Source organism: Apodemus sylvaticus, chromosome 10 (genome assembly GCF_947179515.1).
Source record: "Apodemus sylvaticus chromosome 10, mApoSyl1.1, whole genome shotgun sequence".
NCBI classification, from domain to species: Eukaryota; Metazoa; Chordata; class Mammalia; order Rodentia; family Muridae; genus Apodemus; species Apodemus sylvaticus.
The window spans coordinates 28,964,714-28,982,748 of NC_067481.1; the positions used below are offsets into that span (position 1 = coordinate 28,964,714).

Genomic DNA, 18,035 nt, shown 5'->3' on the forward strand with positions numbered 1-18,035 from the left:
AGATTCATTCGGGCCTGGGGCCTGAGGCTGAATTCTGGAAGGCTGTCCTGTCCCGCTCCCCACCCCGTGTCTCTCATCTCCTTTTCTTGGTCTTCTTGGGACGCTGCTGATCTTTGAAGGCGTGAGAGCCTGTGAAGAGCAGCCCTCCCCTGCCTCCCCCTCTCCCTGTAGGAAATCGGCAAACGGGAAGATACGAGTGGACAGTTAAGCTGTATTCAGCTGCCTGTCAACTCCCAGGGGGTAGGTATGCGATCACGAGTCGGCATGCCCCTGTGCCCAGTGCCCCTCCACGCTCCCCGTGTCTCTGTGTTCCTGTTCATGCTCAGCTGTTGTGCAGCCTGTAGTCTCGGTGGTGGCCATTGGTGTTGTGAGGTTTGCTTCGATTTTAAGTCCCTTCCCCCCCCACTTGAGGACACGGAAGGGAGGGGCTTCTTTGCCTCCACCCACATCAACCCGCAGAGGGCACGTTCCCATCTCTGCCAGGCCTGCGGATGGGCCAGAGAAGGAAGGGACTTAGAATCTCTATGTGCACATGTATATGGGCACCGCATGCGTGCCTGCCTGCATCCGGGTCCCAAAGGAGTCTGAAACATCCAGCCTCGGTGGAGTTAAGACCTGTGGTCGTAGAACACGCTTCCTTACTCTTAGGCCTCACACTCCTTGCCCTGCGCCCCCACTGGAGACCACACAGACACCGCAGCTCAGTACAAGTCCTTGGAGGATGGAAGGATGGGGTATAGCTCTTGCCACAATGTAACCAAATTTTAAGTGCACCTGAGTGTCTGACCACCAGACCTTGAATTAAACCCCACCAGCCATCTCAGAGCATGTCCCTCCTCTTGGCCCCTCATGCCAAACCTGTCCTCTGATGTTTCCTGCACTGACACTAGAATTTGGGGCGAAGCCAGGCTCCCCATGGGACCCCAGAGTACTGTGCATCCCTAGCAGTCCCCTGGAGATCCCACTTGATAATTAAAGGCCTCGTTAGGGATGTAAACTGAGTTAATGAAAGTGATCCCCTGAGATGCCAATTATCCAATATTTATGCCCTTATCAAAAGTAGCAATCAAGTATTTTTTAATAACTTCTTAAGGAGAAGTGTATAATTACTGGGAAACCTACTGACCTGCTAAGAAGGAAGTAAAAAAAAAAAAAATCTATCCCAGAGACAAGAGAGAGAAGTAGAAATGGGGCCAGAAAGGAAAGCTGGGGCTTGAGGAAGGTGGAGGTCAGAGGTCAGAGGTCAAGGGACTAAAGTGGCATCTTTGTGCTAAGTTACTCTGGCTTGGGTCTTCCTGTTTCCTTCACAGATCCATAAGTTTGAGGTTCAGGGAGGGATAACCTGAGAAGGGAAAGGGCCTTGAGTGGGCTTTTAAACCTGAGGCTGTAGTGGCCTCCTCACCCTGGTTTCACCCCCTCCAGCCACCCCGTCTCTCCTGAGCTAGTCTTGGTGCCAGTCCAGCCAGGCTGCTTGTACTGTGGGCTTGGGTTCTTCCTGGCCTTTCCTAAGGTTTGGCTGGTGGGAGGTAGAGGCGTCGGCCATGGGAAGCCCCAGGCCCCCAGCCTGGGTGGTCTGGCCTGTCCCCATGCATGCCTCGTATTGTGGTTGTTGGTTCTTGTGGTCTGTGTGTGGTGTGTTCATGTGAAGAGAGGAAGACCTTGGTCCATGCTGATGACACCTACCTGGTCAGGGTCCTAATGGCCCACTGTTCCCTGGCCCTAGGGAGATGCCACCAAGTCTGAGTCAGAGCCTGACTTCTTTTCACCCAGCGTGGATGGTGATGGGGACAGGAAGAAGCGCTTGGCCCGTGAGTAGTGGTCCTGAGGGTGCAGCCTCTGGCCTTTGGACCAGTCCGGATGGACTCAGAATCCCCTCCCCTCTTGCAGTGGTGGCCTTGGGAGACCACTCGGAACTACAAAAGAGCCTTTTGCCACCTCTCATCATCCACACAGCGGCTACACCAATGTCACTGCCCAAGAGCTCCAGCACAGGTGTGGGGGAAGCCCTGGGCTCTGGCTCTCGTCGTACCAGTAGCAGTGGGTCCGCTGAGCCTGGAGCCGCCCATCATGAGATGAAATCACCGGTAAGAGGGATGCATGCCTGCGGGGGGCGGGGGGGGTGGGCATTGTGGGAGATTAGCAGGACAGCAGGATGAGGGGCTGAAGGCAGGCAGGTCCAAGGAGACAGCCGCTAGGACATTGGCTGGACAGAGCAGTCAGTGCTGGTGAAGCAGATATGTGACAGAAAGTCTTAGCTGTGGAGGTTTTAAGAAAAAAAACCATCATTCTAAATCAGCCTCTACGGTTCTCTTGTGACCTTGGGCAGGATTTAGCCTTTCTAGACCTCTTCTGCAGAGCAAGGGTGGGGTACACATTTCTCCTTTATATTTAATCAGACCCTAGATTCTGCTGCAGGTGTGGTGAATGTAACTGGTCTTTACTGCCCCACTACTGTGCAAGAGGAGCCGCCATTGCGTCCATTTTACAGATGAGGACTTCAGTCTCAGATGACCGAAATGAACAGCAGAGCTGACAGAGAGAGCAGCGTCTCCTGTGGAGACTGGCGTCAGCCTGTGCTTGCACTGTCCTTTCATTACTGCCTATTTCTAATCTGATCTTTCATTCGTTACAACTTTATTTGGCATTTTGAAAGAGTCTCACTACATAGGCCATGCTGGTTTTGAACACATGATACTCCTGCTGTAGTCTCCCAGAATACTGGGATAAGAGACGTACACCATGAGCCAAGGCTTTATTTATTTAGGTTTTCTGAGACAGAGTCTCACTATGTTGCTCTGGCTGTCTGGAACTAAGGAGACCAGGTTGGCCTTGAAGTCACAGGACTTGACCTGTCTCTGCCTCCAGAGTGCTGGGATTAAAGTTGTGTGCCACCACCACCACATTGGCTGGCTAAGACTTTGCTTTTAGTGAACAAATTATTGTATATATCTATGTAGTAAAATGTGGCATTTAATGCATGCAAATATGGAATGACATTATTAAGTTAATTAACTCATATAGCAACTCATGTACTTTTTTATGTCATAACATTTAAACTCTACTCTGTTTGCAAATTCAAAAAACACGTTAGGTGGGGTGGTGGTGGTGCACGCCTTTAATCCCAGCATTCAGGGAGGCAGAGGCAGGTGGATCTCTGAGTTTGAGGCCAGCATGGACTACAGAGTGAGTTCCAGGAAAGTCAGGGCTACACAGAGAAACCCTGTCTTGAAAAATCAACCAAATAAACAAACAAAACCCAAACAAAAAAACCAAACCAACCAAAAAAGAAGAACAAAACCAAACAAACAAAAACCCACTACCACCCCCAACTGCCGTCTGTCTGTCACCACCATGATCCTACAGGTGTGTCCCTGTGCTCTGGTTGACATTTTGTACCCTTGGATCAATAGCTCCCCGTTCCAAGCCTTCCAAGCTCCATGAGCCACAATTCAGCTCTTCTATACATTTGGCACCTCTAGAATCCAAGTGGTGGTCGTGGGGGACCCCGTTTCTCTGTGGCTGGCTTATTTTATTTAGTCTCCTTTTCTTCAAGGTCATTCAAGGTCATTCATGTTGTTGGCAGAGACAGGATTTCCTTTTTTCCATTTTTTACTATTTGTATTTAAGTGTGTGTGTGTGTACATGTGAGTGGTGTACATGTGTAATACATGTACACGTATGTGTGTGTATGTATACCCGCATGCCTGCCTGTGTGTGTGTGTGTGTGTGTGTGTGTGTGTGTGCGTGCGTGTAGGCCAGAGGTCAGTGTTGGATGCCTTTTTCTATTGTTTACCACCTTATCTTTTGATACAGGGTCTCTGGCTGAAACTGGGGCTTACTGATGGTCTAGACTGGCTTGTCAGCCAACTTGGGGGATATGTTTGTCTCCACCCCTGACCTCGGGCTAGTTACAGGTATACACGGGTATACAGATTGCTGGCTTTTGTACATGAGGGCTGGCTATCCAAACTCAGGCCCTCATACCTGTGTGGTAAGGTTTTTACCACCAAGACGTCTCCTAACCTCCCTCTTTTTTTTTTGTTTGTTTGTTTGTTTGTTTTTTCGAGACAGGGTTTCTCTGTGTAGCCCTGGCTGTCCTGGAACTCACTCTGTAGACCAGGCTGGCCTCGAACTCAGAAATCCACCTGCCTCTGCCTCCCAGAGTGCTGGGATTACAGGCGTGCGCCACCACGCCCGGCTTTTTTTTTAAACCTCCCTCTTTTTAAAGGGTGAGTGCGTTATGTATGCTGCATGTGTTCTGTTTCTTTAAAAATTATTTTATTTCTATTTTACTTATAAATATATGCATGCATGTGTGCACAGACATATGTGAGAAAGACAGAGATGTAGAGAGACAGACAGAGAGAGCACAAGAGAGAGATGGAGTGAGAAAGAGGAGAGAGAGAGAGAGAAACAGAGAGAGAGAGAGAGAGAGAAACACAGAGAGAAACACAGAGAGAGAGAGAGAGAGAGAAACACAGAGAGAAACAGAGAGAGAGAGAGAGAGAGAGAGAGAACAGTGCCCTTAAGAGTTCAGAAGAGCTGGGTGGTGGTGGTGGCGGCGGCGCACGCCTTTAATCCCAGTACTTGGGAGGCAGAGGCAGGTGGATCTCTGAGTTCAAGGCCAGCCTGGTCTACAGAGTGAGTTCCAGGACATCCAGAGCTATACAGAGAAACCCTGTCTCAAAACACAAAAAAAAAAAAAAAAAAAAAAAAAAAAAAAAAAAAAAAAAGAGTTCAGAAGAGGGACTGGCTGGATGGCTCAGTGGTTAAGATCATTAGCTGCTTGCTCCTCCAGAGATCCTGAATTCAATTCCCAGCAACCGCATGGTGGCTCACACAACCATCTATAATGGGATCAGATCCCCTCTTTCTGTTGTGTGAAGACAACTACAGTGTACTCATATAAATGAAATAAATAAATCTTAAAAAAAAAAAAAGAGTTCAGAAGAACATGTAATAATATCCCCCCTGGAACCAGTTACAGGCAGTTGTGAGCCACCTGATGTGGATACTGAACACTGAGCTAGGGTTCTTTAAAGGAATATTGTATGCTGTTAACCACCGAGCCATCTGTATAGCCCCATTTTAAAAGTCCGTTTGGTTGCTGGATACTTTGCTATTGTGCACAGTGATGCAATGAGCGTCAGAGTACATCTGTTTCTTTTGCATACTAATTTCAAGCCTAGTCTGTGTGTACCTAGTAGTAGAATTGCTGGATTAGACAGTCATTCTATTTTTAGATTTCTCTGAATATCCTCCATATAGTTTTCCATGGTAGCTGTACTAATTTATATTCACGCCAACAGTATGCAAATGTTCCCTTTTCTTCACATTGACTTGGACAATAGTTATTCTCACAGGTGTGAGGGACTTACTGTTTAAGTGGTATTTCGGGGGTTTGGAGATGGTTCGGTAGGCAAAGCACATGCCACACAAATATGAGAACCTGACTTTGAACCCATGACACACATACAACTGGGCATTTGTCTGTAATATCCCAGGGTTCCTGTGGTGAGACAGGAGGCAGGAGAATCATGGAAGTTCATAGGCTAGCTTCCTGCCCCAGCTTCCCTCCAAAGTGCTGGGACCCCAGGCTGACACCATCACACCCCGCTTGCAATTGGATTACTTTATTCTGAGGTTCACGGCCTTCCTAATGCTGCAGCCCTTTAATTCAGCTCATGTTGTGGTGACCCCCACATGAAGATTATTCTCACTGATACTTCATCAGCATATTTCTGCTACTGTTATGAATCATAATGTAAACATCTATATTTTCCTATGGCTTCAGGTGACCCCTGTGAAAGGGTCATTTGAAAGGGTCACAGGTTGAGAACCACTGGCTTTCTTGCTATAAGTTGAGTTCTTTCTTGTTGTTATTTTATATTGCCTGTCAGTGATAACAAGACTTATCTCACCAGCTAAATGAAGAACACATGGTATTGCTTAATCTGCTTTGGAGATGAGAAAATGGAGGCTCAGAGAGGCTTAGTAACTGACCTCTGGCTACACAGTTCAATAGACTGAAATCGGATCCGAACCCAGGCACTGGATTCCAGATTCCTCCAGTTAACATCTCTTCTCCCAATGTCCATTCCAGGGAGGCTCAGAGAATAAGGGCACCCATGAGAAATGAAGGCCCTTGCAGCCTCTGCTGAGATCATTTCTCCTCTGCTCACCCTGCAGCCAAGTGCCCGCAGCTCCCCACACAGTCCCTGGAGTGCAGCAAGCAGCTGGACCAGCAGGCGCTCCAGCCGGAACAGTCTGGGCCGGGCCCCCAGCCTAAAGCGGAGGAGCCCGAGCGGGGAGCGGAGGTCCCTGCTGTCTGGAGAGGGTCAAGAGAGCCAGGATGAGGAGGAAAGTTCAGAAGAGGACCGGGCCAGCCCAGCAGGCAGTGATCCTCGCCACAGGGGTTCCTTGGAACGTGAGGCCAAGAGTTCCTTTGACCTGCCTGACACCCTGCAGGTGCCGGGGCTGCACCGCACAGCCAGTGGCCGGAGCTCTGCCTCTGAACACCAAGACTGTAATGGCAAGTCGGCTTCAGGGCGTTTGGCCCGCACCCTGCGGGCTGATGACCCCCCACTGGATGGGGATGATGGCGATGATGAGGGCAACCTGGTAAGATTCTCGTGGGGCCCTGTGACCCCTTACCCCGGATGCAGCCTTGGCCAGGCAGCAGTATAAGGGAGTTGTCTTAAGGGATGTCCATACTGTAAGCTGTCCTGTGAGAGCAGCCCCCACACTCTCTCACAATCTCTCACAATCTCTCACAATCTCTCTCTCTCTCTCTCTCTCTCTCTCTCTCTCTCTCTCTCTCTCTCTCTCTGCCACCCTGCAGAGCCTCGAGCCCTGGTGCTTGTGTCCTGGGCTGTGCTCTGCTGTCCTTGGTGGATATGAATGGGTTCAGGCAGATGTGTATGAATCTTTCATGGCCCTCCCCCTGTGACTCAGGAAGACCCATCACTCATCTTTCTAAAATGATGTCTCCCCTCCCCTCCTGTCCCCCTTTCTCATCTGAACCTCATCTCAAGCCTTGACTTACAGCATGTCCTCAGCCACTTTCTCCTCCCCCACCTGCTCCTCCACCCCCTTTGCCCTGAAGGCGAGCACAAGGACAGGACACAGGATGCAGGGTTAGCACAGGAGCAGGGTCCGGTCCCCGTCTCCTCTGCCCAGGTGTATCTGAGCAGACAGCTGTGATGAGTACAATGTTTGATTATTGATGCAGTTTCCAAACCCAGCAGGGAGAGAAGGGAAGAAAGGCAGGGAGCTGGGCTGGAGGCCGGATGGGAAGAACACAGAGGAGGGTAGAGACAAGAGGCTGGGGACGCAGGGCAGGGCGGGAAGGAGGAGATGAAGGAGCGGAGATGCTGGGGGCTTGGCCTCTAGGGAGCCAAGAGGTAACTTTAAAGATAAAGGAAGAAGGCAGAGGGCTGGTCCTGAGCTTGGGAAGGATGCTGCTCAGAAAGAGCCAGACTTTGATGGCTCGGGAGCAGGGGGGCCTGGTCCCACTAACACCGCAGTGTTCCTTTCATAGAGCAAAGGGGAACGCATACGAGCCTGGGTCAGAGCCCGGCTCCCTGCCTGCTGCCGAGAGCGAGATTCCTGGTCTGCCTATATCTTCCCTCCTCAGTCAAGGTCTGTTATGGTGCTGTCTGGGCATGCTGGCAATGGGCTCCTAGCACAAGGGAGCAGGGGTAGTCTGCAGGAGCTTCTCCTTCCCAGCCTTTCCCTCTATTTCTGGGGCAGGTTTCGTCTCCTGTGTCACCGGATCATCACCCACAAGATGTTTGACCATGTGGTCCTCGTCATCATCTTCCTCAACTGTATCACCATCGCCATGGAGCGCCCCAAAATTGACCCCCACAGCGCTGTGAGTCACCAGAATATAAACACTTCTGTTGAGTTCTGCTGAGAGCCAGGTTCCTCCTGGGTTAGCACTCAGGTCTAGCGAAGGAGGTGAGAAGGCTCACATGGTCTCCAGTCTGTGCAAGGTCACACACACAGACAAGGCAAAGGGACAAACCAGAGCTCCCTTTAGGTCTCCTGGACCCCAGCCCTTGCTCCTGCCCTGTCTCTACTTCATAACCCTCTTAGCTACACATAGATTCTTCTGAGCCTTCCTGAGGTGAGGTGATACCTAAGATTGATCCTGTGTGGATTGAACAGTACTGTTTTCCCTGCATCTGGCCAGGAGTCTCAGTATCACTGTGACTGATACATTGCCAGGATACATCTTGTTCATGCTTGTGTGTGTGTGTGTGTGTGTGTGTGTGTACACGCGCACATGCACAGGAACACAAGGGTAATGCAGAGCTGGGTAGAAGAACTGTTTTTTCCTCCTTGAGATCCTTCCAAGTCACAAACAGCTAGGCTTTATGGGGGCCTAGGCGGTTGGGAGGTAGGATGGTCACATCTGCTTGGCTGTGAATCTTTCAGTATAAGAACAGTATAGGCCAGAGGTGTTATAATTGGGCATTATTATTTAGTATTAGTATTCTTCCCAAGGGCCTCAGTTCTTTGGATGGACTCAATGGTTCTAGGTACTGTCTCTCCCAGCCTGACATCAGAGCCCCTCCTACTGATAACAGCTCAGATTCTAGAAGGATGGCAGAGACGGCCCTGTTTTCTCTCTTGGCACTCTGTGCCAATTGCATAGAGGTGGTCAGAGGTCCCTCCGCCCCCGCTTGCTTTCCCCATTATTATTTGGATTTCAGAGCTGCTGGGGCTTCTGTTTTCTATTAGAGTGGGCTCCAGACAGGCCAGAAGAAGTTGGAGAAAGTCTGACAATTGGAGGGACCTACCTACCAGGACTTGGTGGGTGGATGAGAGACAGCACTGGGTACCTCCTTCCTGGGCTGGTGCACCCCCTGACTACCTGCTGTCCACCCCATACACCCTGACATCATCTCTCCACCTTCCCACTCAGGTTCTGTCTCCCACTTTGTCCTTCCACGCTCCTTCCCACATACATGTTTACTACTGCAGGCCACCCTTCAAGCTCTCCGCCCTCAGCCCTCAGGGATAAGCTCAACCCATAAGTCCCGGGGCACTGGATCACCAACACTCAGCGTAAATATGGTACCCGAGGAGGCACAGCCTGTCCCCATGTCCCTCAGCCTGCCTGCTGCACCTTTTCTGGGGCTCACAGCAGGGAGGCAAGTGAGCTGGGTAGAATGGCAGGTAGGTTAGAGATCAAGTTAAATCCTGCTCCAGTTTCAAGAAAGAAATCAAGGAACTGGGGACTCAGACAGCAACATCCCTCTACAGCACACAGCAGAGGTTCTTTTCTTCAGGGTCAGGGCAAAACTTTCCAAGTGAGGCTGGAGATGGCGCTGTGAGTCGGGCACTGGGGAGGGGTGGGGAACAACAACTGTTCTGTGTCAAATATCTGAAGCTATTTTGACGTCATGCAGAGAGCAGGTCTGGCCGGTGGTTGGGCCTCTTTCCCACTCTCTCTCCTCTCTCTCTCTCTCTCTCTCTCTCTCTCTCTCTCTCTCTCTCTCTCTCTCTCAGGAGCGCATCTTCCTGACCCTCTCCAACTACATCTTCACAGCAGTCTTTCTGGCTGAAATGACAGTGAAGGTAATGGGTGGGGTGGGGGATGGGGGGAGCACTGATCTATGATGGGGGTGGGGAGATGGAACTGGTAGAGGGTAGGGAGGTTGGCCAGGATGGAAGGCAAGCCTGGGGACTGCCCAGAGAGCGGCTAGTGCCAACACGCGGTGGTGGTCCCCAGGTGGTGGCCCTGGGCTGGTGCTTTGGGGAGCAGGCCTACCTGCGCAGCAGCTGGAATGTCCTGGATGGTTTGCTGGTGCTCATCTCCGTCATCGACATCCTGGTATCCATGGTGTCTGACAGCGGCACCAAGATCCTCGGCATGCTGCGGGTGCTGCGGCTGCTGCGGACCCTACGACCACTCAGGTGAACCCCCACACACAAGGGAACAAAAATCCCTTGCGCACCCTACCTCCTGGCTATGACCTCATAGGTGATTCTGTAATGCACTCCAGACAACATTTAAGCTCCTGCTCTGGTTATTTCCTCCCAAGTGCCCAGCCACTGCCAGCTCGTACACCCCTTTCCAGTGTGAAGCACTTTCCAGTTCAGCCCTGCTGTGACTAGCTCTGTTGGGAGCACAATATAACGGCTCATAGGGCCCTCATGGCTTCCAGCTGAAGCTCTCCCATAGAGTCCCCTCAGGGTGATGTTCTTGGCCTCCCTGTGAGTGACACATCCTCCTACCGTCTCTCCTCACCTTCTGCACCCCTCGGAGATCACCCACTGCTATAACGCTTCTCCTAGCAGGGCCTTCGCCAGCCAGGCAGTCCCAACCTCTTAACTCAGAATTTCTCCCGAGTGAGGCTGATACCAAAATAATAGAGCTGCTTCTGGGTCTGTAATGATCCATCTCTTGCTTGTTCCTCCCTACTACTGTCTCCTGGTTGTCACCACCCCCACCCTGTCACACTGCGTCCCTGGGTGATGCCTCCCTTGTGTCGAGCCCTCTCTACTCCAAGCCTGATCAGGAAATACACTTGCTAGCCAGAGAGTGGAGGCAGAGATGTAAGAGCTGCGAGTGCCTGTTTGGAGACTACAGAACGGGGGTTGGGGGGAATCCTTGTGATGGGGGCTCTGTGAAAGGGGGACTTATCCACAGTATGCCCTGGAAGGACAGCAAGCTAAGGTGGTGGGGGAAGGGCCTTGTAGGACAAAGGCTATGAGCATGTCTGAGTTCTCTCTGCTCTCCAGGGTCATCAGCCGGGCCCAGGGGCTGAAGCTGGTGGTAGAGACTCTGATGTCATCCCTCAAACCCATCGGCAACATTGTGGTCATCTGCTGTGCCTTCTTCATCATTTTTGGAATTCTCGGGGTGCAGGTGTGTCAGGGAGGGGAGATTGGTGGCTGGGTGTGCCTGAGAAAGACCCAGGAGTCTCCTCTCTTACCTTAGCTCCCTGGTCATGCTACTGCCACTGTTGTTCCAACTGAAAATAAACAGTGTCCCTTCCCTCCAAGGCCTAGGCTTCAGACCCCTTTGCCTGACTGGTGTTTTACAGAAAACTGGGAACCTTTTTTTTTGGGGGGGGACCCTTCTCTAAGGGACGCAGCTTCACAGGCCCATCAGGTCCATTAGGAACTGCAGCTTGTTGTCCCTACACCGTGGCGTACTTAATCACATATTGGTCTGCTTGCTCCGGGATCTCCTCCCTTCTCTGCTTCTCTGAGCTGCATGGGCTGAGCGCCAGGCCTGGGGATGCAGAGCCCAGACAGCTGGGCCAGGTTAACAGAGTGCTGGCAGGCAGGCGGGTGCAGACCCCAGACAAGGCAGGAAGTGGGGGCTGCCGGGGAAACCTGGCTTCTGGCCCAGAGAAGAAACTTGGCTTTGGAGGGAAAAGAGCCGCAGCAGCCTGCAGGATTCAGCAGACATCTCAAGGGACTGGGGAGCCCCTCGGGCCCATCCTCGGCTTCTAGTGTCCCCACTCCAGCTGCAGGGTAGGCAGCTGGCGGCTGGGCAGTGTGGGAACTCCTGGGTGGTTACGCCCTCCCTCCTTCCTCCTCCCGCTTCTAGAATGCCCACTATGCCCTGGAGAGGGGCTGTTCCCTGGTTTCCTAGAAATTCTCTAGCCTCAAGGACCAGGCTACATTTGCCAAAGCTGGGCAGAGCCTCTCTGCCCCACCCCCATCCCACATGTGGTCTGCTGCCCACCCCTTCCCCACTTCCCTTGGCTTGGGAGAGTGAGCCATTGTTGAATCCAGTCCCATGGGTTTAGGTTTGTCCTCAATGGATCCCTCACCCCTGTCCCCAGTCCTTCTGTCCTTCAGATCCCTTCCGTACCACCCCCCAGCAGTCACAGCCTGGGCTATTCTGGAACAAGAGTAACGATCTACACAGACCCATATTTAAAGCTTTTCTGCCGACTATGGCCTTAGTGAGTGATTAACAGCCTCTGAGCCTCAGTTTTCCTTTCTCTAAAGTGGGGCTTCTCATCTATGTACCTCACAGTTACTGTGAGAGTTAAATGCCTAGCTTGGAGTGGCCCTCCGATCATCCATCGGAACCACTCCGGCTCCTTGTTAAAGGACTGTAGAGCCCACTCTAGCACATCTAACTGGTCCAGGAAGTCGGGAGGGCTAAGGGAGCGTTGCTCTCCGGTGATGTTTTCAGACTTCTCTCCCCCACATCTGGAGCCCCACATCTGGAACTTCACTGACTCTACTCTTGGTAGAAAGGGGGAATGGCCAATTCCCTCTTCCACCTTGTTCTTCCTCTCTGGGAACAGGAAGAGGGTACCTATAGGGGAGGCTCCTGTCAGGGTTTCTGGCTGACACCAGAGGTGAGCATCCCAGTCACCCACGGGTCACCGACGGTGTGCTACGCCCTTGGACTCAGAGCCTGGGTGGAATTGGGAGCCCTGGGCTTACGTTCTGCCTCCCACCTGTATGTGTCCAGCTCTTCAAAGGGAAGTTCTTCGTGTGTCAGGGTGAGGACACCAGGAACATCACTAACAAATCCGACTGTGCCGAGGCCAGTTACCGGTGGGTCCGGCACAAGTACAACTTTGACAACCTGGGCCAGGTGAGTGACAGGCTTGGGATGGGGAGGAGCTTAAAGGTGGGAACACACATCCATCCCCAGTAATGTGGACTAAGACAGGTGGGCAACCACAGAGGTTGGCCTTCCGCCTGCTCACTGTCACCGTGTCCCAGAGCTAGTGTATCTGCTCACCCCAGTGAACAGACCCCAGAGGCCCGTAGCTCTCCAAAGAGGAAGGAATGGAGGATCACAGAGGGGACTGGGGCTGGCCCAGGGCCACAGTGTCACATACTAGAGCGCATGTGGATATAAACCCTGTCACTATCACTGTCAGTTCAGTGACTTTGGGCAGCTGAGCTGCAGGGGGGGGGGGGCTCCATTTTCTCATCCGGAGAATAGGTTCATGCTACCATTTCCTTAGGGTTTGTAAGCGTGTAATGTATGAAATATGTATTTGCTTACATGTGGGGGTTCATATTTTTCCTCTCGATCTGTGGAAAGGCTGTGCAGAGAATAAGATAGCTGAGCTGGAACACTACAGACCGGTGCATTTACTTACCTACCATTCACGGGGACTTGAGGTCTTCAATTCCCATTACTGCAAAAGAAAAAAAAACTAGATGCTTCTTGCTGGTTTGTTTCGGTTTCTAGACTCCTAGGGCCTTAGAATCTTCCCACCTTAGATGAGGTCAGAGACTTACTTAGTCATCTCTCCTAGCATCTGACCAACCATGGGGTCCTGAGACAGAGTGTTCCCTGGGGACCTAGAGAAGGGACCCCAAGTTGTTGTCAGGGGGTGCTTCGATGGAATGTGGTGGGTAGTTTGGCCACACACTCTAGGTTTCAAACAGTCATTATCTCCTCTCATTTCCTACCCCATCCCCACCCCCACCCCACCCCACCCCCACCCCAGGCTCTGATGTCCCTGTTTGTGCTGGCCTCCAAGGATGGCTGGGTTGACATCATGTATGACGGGCTGGACGCTGTAGGTGTGGACCAGCAGGTAAGGTGCTGAGGAGGACCGGTTCTGGGCTCAGGTCATTCAGCTCAGGCTGGTTACCAAGTGTAACCAGGAAAGCATGGGTCAGAAGAACATGCCGCAGCTTACTTGTAGACCTACAATCAATTTTTAAAACCAATTTTTCTTTTCGAGACAGGGTTTCTCTGTGTAGCCCTGGCTGTCCTAGAACTCACTCTGTAGACCAGGCTAGCCTTGAACTCAGAAATCTTCCTGCCTCTGCCTCCCAAGTGCTGGGATTAAAGGCATGCACCACCACTGCCCGGCCCAATTATTTTTTTTTTCCAAATGATGGGCAGTTAAAAATTGTCAAACGTGGCATGAAAAGTCTTAGAGACTGAGAACACTGGGCTCCCATTCCTTCAGGGCAGGACTCAGCCGGAACAAAGAAACAGCTACTAGACAGAGAGTAGCCGTTCTTGTCTGATGCTAACTCATTCCAGCTCATTCCAGCCGCTAGCCTGTCAGATCCCTGGGGGCGGTTCCCCATCGGGCTAATATGACCCCGTGGCCTTCCTGTTCCCCACCAGCCCATCATGAACCACAACCCCTGGATGCTGCTGTACTTCATCTCCTTCCTCCTCATCGTGGCCTTCTTTGTCCTGAACATGTTTGTGGGCGTGGTGGTGGAGAATTTCCATAAATGCAGGCAGCACCAGGAGGAGGAGGAGGCGCGGCGGCGCGAGGAGAAGCGGCTCCGCAGGCTGGAGAAAAAGAGAAGGAGTAAGGAGAAGCAGATAGCCGGTCGGTAGTCTTTCCACATCTCTCTGGGTCACGCTCGACCTTGGCCTTGCGACTGCAGCGGGTTAGGAGCTGGGGCCGGGGGCTGGCAGAAGTACTCCTGCCCTCCCCCCATCTCCTTTCCTCAACAGCATGTCCGCCTTTAGAGCCTGCATGAAGCAGACCAGGTTAGCCCCCATGGGGAAGGAACTGTCCCCCCAGGGGGCTCCCTAGGTCTCAGCCTCATAATCCCCAGAGGATACCAGGTAGAAACTGACACTCAGCATCTCAGCATCCCTCGAAGGAGGGGACGGAGGGGACGCAACCTGACCTGACATCACACCTCCCAGTACTGGCCTGTCCCCGTGACCTAGGGATTAGCCTAGGTGCTAACTCAGATCAGCCCAGGTTGTATTCTAACCTCTGGAACTTGCTCAGAGGCCAGGGCTCAGGTGGACTTACAAAGAGGCGATAATTGAGATAGAACTTCAGGACCACACCCCTTTCTCTTTCTCCAACAAAAATTCCTGGCTCCCTGATGCCTGATGGTTTTCTTGCTGGAGAGAGAGAGAGAGAGAGAGAGAGAGAACCCAGGTGTGGTAGCACAAGTCTAAATATGATCAGAGCTCACAGAAAGCAGAAACAGCGGGATCGCAGGTTTAAAGCCAACCTGGACTACATGGTGAGTTTTAGGCCAGCTTGGGCTAAACAGTGAGACCCTGTCTCAAAAAGCTAAAACCGGAATGGAGAAAGGCCTCTGGAAAGATTTAGGCTCACAGGAGAGCTAAATCATCACTGTGTGGCCCAGGACCCCTCCTGGCCCTCACCTACGCTGCTGCCAGCATCTCTTGCACACAGTGCACGCGGTGTCATGCCTCTCACCTTCATGCTTTGCCAGGGACAGACTGAGACACACAGGAAAGACCCAGAGCTGGGAAGAGAGAGCAGCGCAGTAGCTGCTTTGGTTCTGGCGTGTGTGCAGGTGTGTGTGCACCTGGCTCCCGCCCGCTCGCCTGCCGCGTGCTCGCTCGCTCGCTCGCTCGGGGCTCCTGTCTGTCTGGTGTTCTGTCATCTCCGCGCCTCTCTCAGTCACAGCCCACGTCCCTCCACGTGTCTGTCTGTGTGGGTTTGAAAGCCTCCGTGTGTGTCTCCCTGTGTCTCTCCCTGTTTGGTCTGTGGGTTTCCCTCCTCTCCACCTGCTCACAAACCATGCCGAGCGAGCACGGATGTGAGCCATGCTCTGAGTTTCCCCTTGGCGTGTGGAAATGTGAGTGCCACCAAATGAGGTCGGGGTGGGGGGGCTCTGTGCCTCCCTTGGGCTGCATCTCCCGCTTGCCCGGGGCAGGTGCTTGGAGGATGGGGAGAGTGTGGAGGAGTCACAGACAGGATGCGAGTGGGACTGGGCTAGAGCCGCTCCAGGAGGCTGTGGAGGGGGACTCGGGCCCCCAGGTGGCTATGAGCAGGTACAGCTCCCTGCCTCTCACAAGCACCCATTACCCTCCATAGGCCCCGCCTCTTCCCTGCTCTGGGTAGGGGTTTGGTCTTGGCTTCCTTTAGACTCTCCGGCTGAGCAGGTACCCTGTCCCCAGGGCCACGCTCCCCACTTCTGCTCCAATCACCCTTGCGGTGAGCTGTCTCAACAAGGCATCTGCACATGCCCTTTTTATTGGCAGGAGGCACTGTGGCCCCTGCCCGACCAGCTGGCTCCTCTGCTGGGGTCTGGAGCTATTGAGGTGCAGCTGAAGCCACAGCAGGGGTAGGAATGGACATCTGTTCTGATGACAGTCTGCCTGTCCCCCGCCCCCTTCCAGTACCTTCCTACCCCTGTGTCCCTGGCGAGTTGCTGAAACATTTGTCTTCTTCCGGTGCCCTGAGTCTGGGCCTAGGCATTGAGAACCAGCTGCTAATAATGCCCAGCACACCCATGTGTAGGCAGAGTGAGGGTTGGAGCTGAGGGGGAGCGAGCTGCTGAGGGGCCCTGCCCAGCGCACCTGGTCCGGTCAATGACCAATGTCGTGTTTCGTTCTTTTAGATCTAATGTTGGACGATGTAATTGCCCCCGGCAGCTCAGCCAGCGCTGCGTCAGGTACTGCGTCTGGGGTGTGGGTTTGTGGTTTTCGCTCACTCTCCATGGTTTATTGCTTCATCCTCTAGGGGTGAAGGGCTGAGGGTCCTTGGGGCCCCCAAGAAGGCAGGGCCTGAAGTGTTGCGTCGTACCCCTTCCCCTCCCCCCATAGGCCCATGATAAATTGGATGGAGGTGAGGTGGGCCTGGCGTCCTCTGCCTCAACAGTTCTCCTAGGACCCGGGTCTTCTACAAAGGGGCTTCTGCTGTCTTGGCACCGCCTCCCTGTTCCCCCACCACCACCTCCCTCACCATTTGATTAAGCTGCAAATCTCTCTGTCTTCTCTAGTCTGAAAGGGAGTCTTTGATCCAAGGGGAAAAGGATGAGAGGAACAGGAGGGGAAGGATTTGTTTTAACAATGTAGCGATGAATAATTGAACCAACTCATTAATAGTTATCACGGAGGGGGCGGGGCAGCGCATCATCACTACAAACAGCAGAACAGCAGAAATTGGGAATTGAAAGACTGAGTTAGCTATGAGCTTCTCTCCCCCAAAAGCCAGAGGCTTGAGGACAAGTTGAGTCCTTACCTCCCAAAGCTATTTGTCTCTGGGAAGACTTCCCAGTGCCTGCCCCTCGCCCTGTACCTCACTCTGTCCCTTATACTGCTCCCCAGATGGAGTCTGGGAGGATCAAAGTCTATAGCAGGGCTGTGGATCCCCATCCCATTCCCTGACATCTTCATCTGGTAGTTCCCAGGCTGTTTATCCCAGGATCCCCTGTCTGGCCTCCTCCTGCAGTTTGGAAGACTTGAAGTGGAGGCATGTGGGGAACGGCTGCGCTTCCCTAATGTTTTACTAATCAAAGGCACATTTAATTGCTGATCAGAGCTTCTGAGCTGCAGAAGGTCACACTCTAACTGATGCTGAAGAGAAACTGTGTTGCCATTTGTCTACCGGGTCTTCTCGTGAGCAGATGCTTACTTTCTTGAAGATCTGTATTAAGAATGAAAGGCCTTCCACACAGCTGCTTTCTCCAGTGTGGAGGAGGGCTTGGGGTTTCAGCCTGGGAACCTCTGAGTGAACCATTCCTCACTGCCCAATTCAGGCAGGCACCATCCTGGGGGATGGACTGCCGGGTCTGTGAGGGCTCAGAGACCTACTCAAGAGGCACCCTGAGCCTTGACAGATCCTCATCTGTGGCCGTGGTCCCGAGTATGGTATTTGATCTTAAATGGCATCTCTCTGGGGTCTCAGGAGTCTCTGGCTGGTTTGTGTCTCTGTTGCTAGGATCCCCATGTCTCTGTGTCAGACTGTTTTCCAAATCTCTTACACGGTAGGGGATGAGGGAAAGGTGGGGTAGAGTTGTCTTCAGCTTAGCCTTTCTGAGGTATTGAGCAGCAGATTCCAGTGGAGACTATAGAATACACACACTCAAACACGTGGCTGGTCCACCGAGGCTTCTCCACTCAGGGCACTGTCTCCTTAATCAGCAGAGCCGCCAAGGCACACCATACCTACGCCACCGCACACACTGGCCATCTCATGCTGCACGTTTACCCAGGGACCCTGGCCTGCTCCTGCTTGCATGCATATTATTCTCTTAGGTTGTAACAATGACCCAGACTCTAAACAAGTCCTCAAAACATCTTAGATCCTTCCTCTCAGAGCCTGGGGTTCTTCAGGGTCTATACC

At 52.5% G+C, this 18,035-nt stretch overlaps 1 protein-coding gene across 3 annotated transcripts in view; it reads left to right on the forward strand.

Moving 5' to 3' along the window:
- Window positions 1-18,035, forward strand: part of Cacna1g (calcium voltage-gated channel subunit alpha1 G) — a 64,933-nt gene that overhangs the window by 33,909 nt on the left and 12,989 nt on the right. The window contains exons 14-25 of one of the 3 annotated variants that reach the window (XM_052194906.1): window positions 1,724-1,808; window positions 1,888-2,084; window positions 6,190-6,621; window positions 7,541-7,641; window positions 7,753-7,876; window positions 9,520-9,588; window positions 9,743-9,927; window positions 10,756-10,882; window positions 12,455-12,580; window positions 13,452-13,541; window positions 14,087-14,300; window positions 16,309-16,362. In XM_052194906.1, coding sequence (XP_052050866.1) covers window positions 1,724-1,808; window positions 1,888-2,084; window positions 6,190-6,621; window positions 7,541-7,641; window positions 7,753-7,876; window positions 9,520-9,588; window positions 9,743-9,927; window positions 10,756-10,882; window positions 12,455-12,580; window positions 13,452-13,541; window positions 14,087-14,300; window positions 16,309-16,362 — 1,804 coding nt within the window. The remainder of the gene's footprint in view (window positions 1-1,723; window positions 1,809-1,887; window positions 2,085-6,189; window positions 6,622-7,540; window positions 7,642-7,752; window positions 7,877-9,519; window positions 9,589-9,742; window positions 9,928-10,755; window positions 10,883-12,454; window positions 12,581-13,451; window positions 13,542-14,086; window positions 14,301-16,308; window positions 16,363-18,035) is intronic. The other 2 variants (XM_052194907.1, XM_052194904.1) reach the window with 2 other exon arrangements.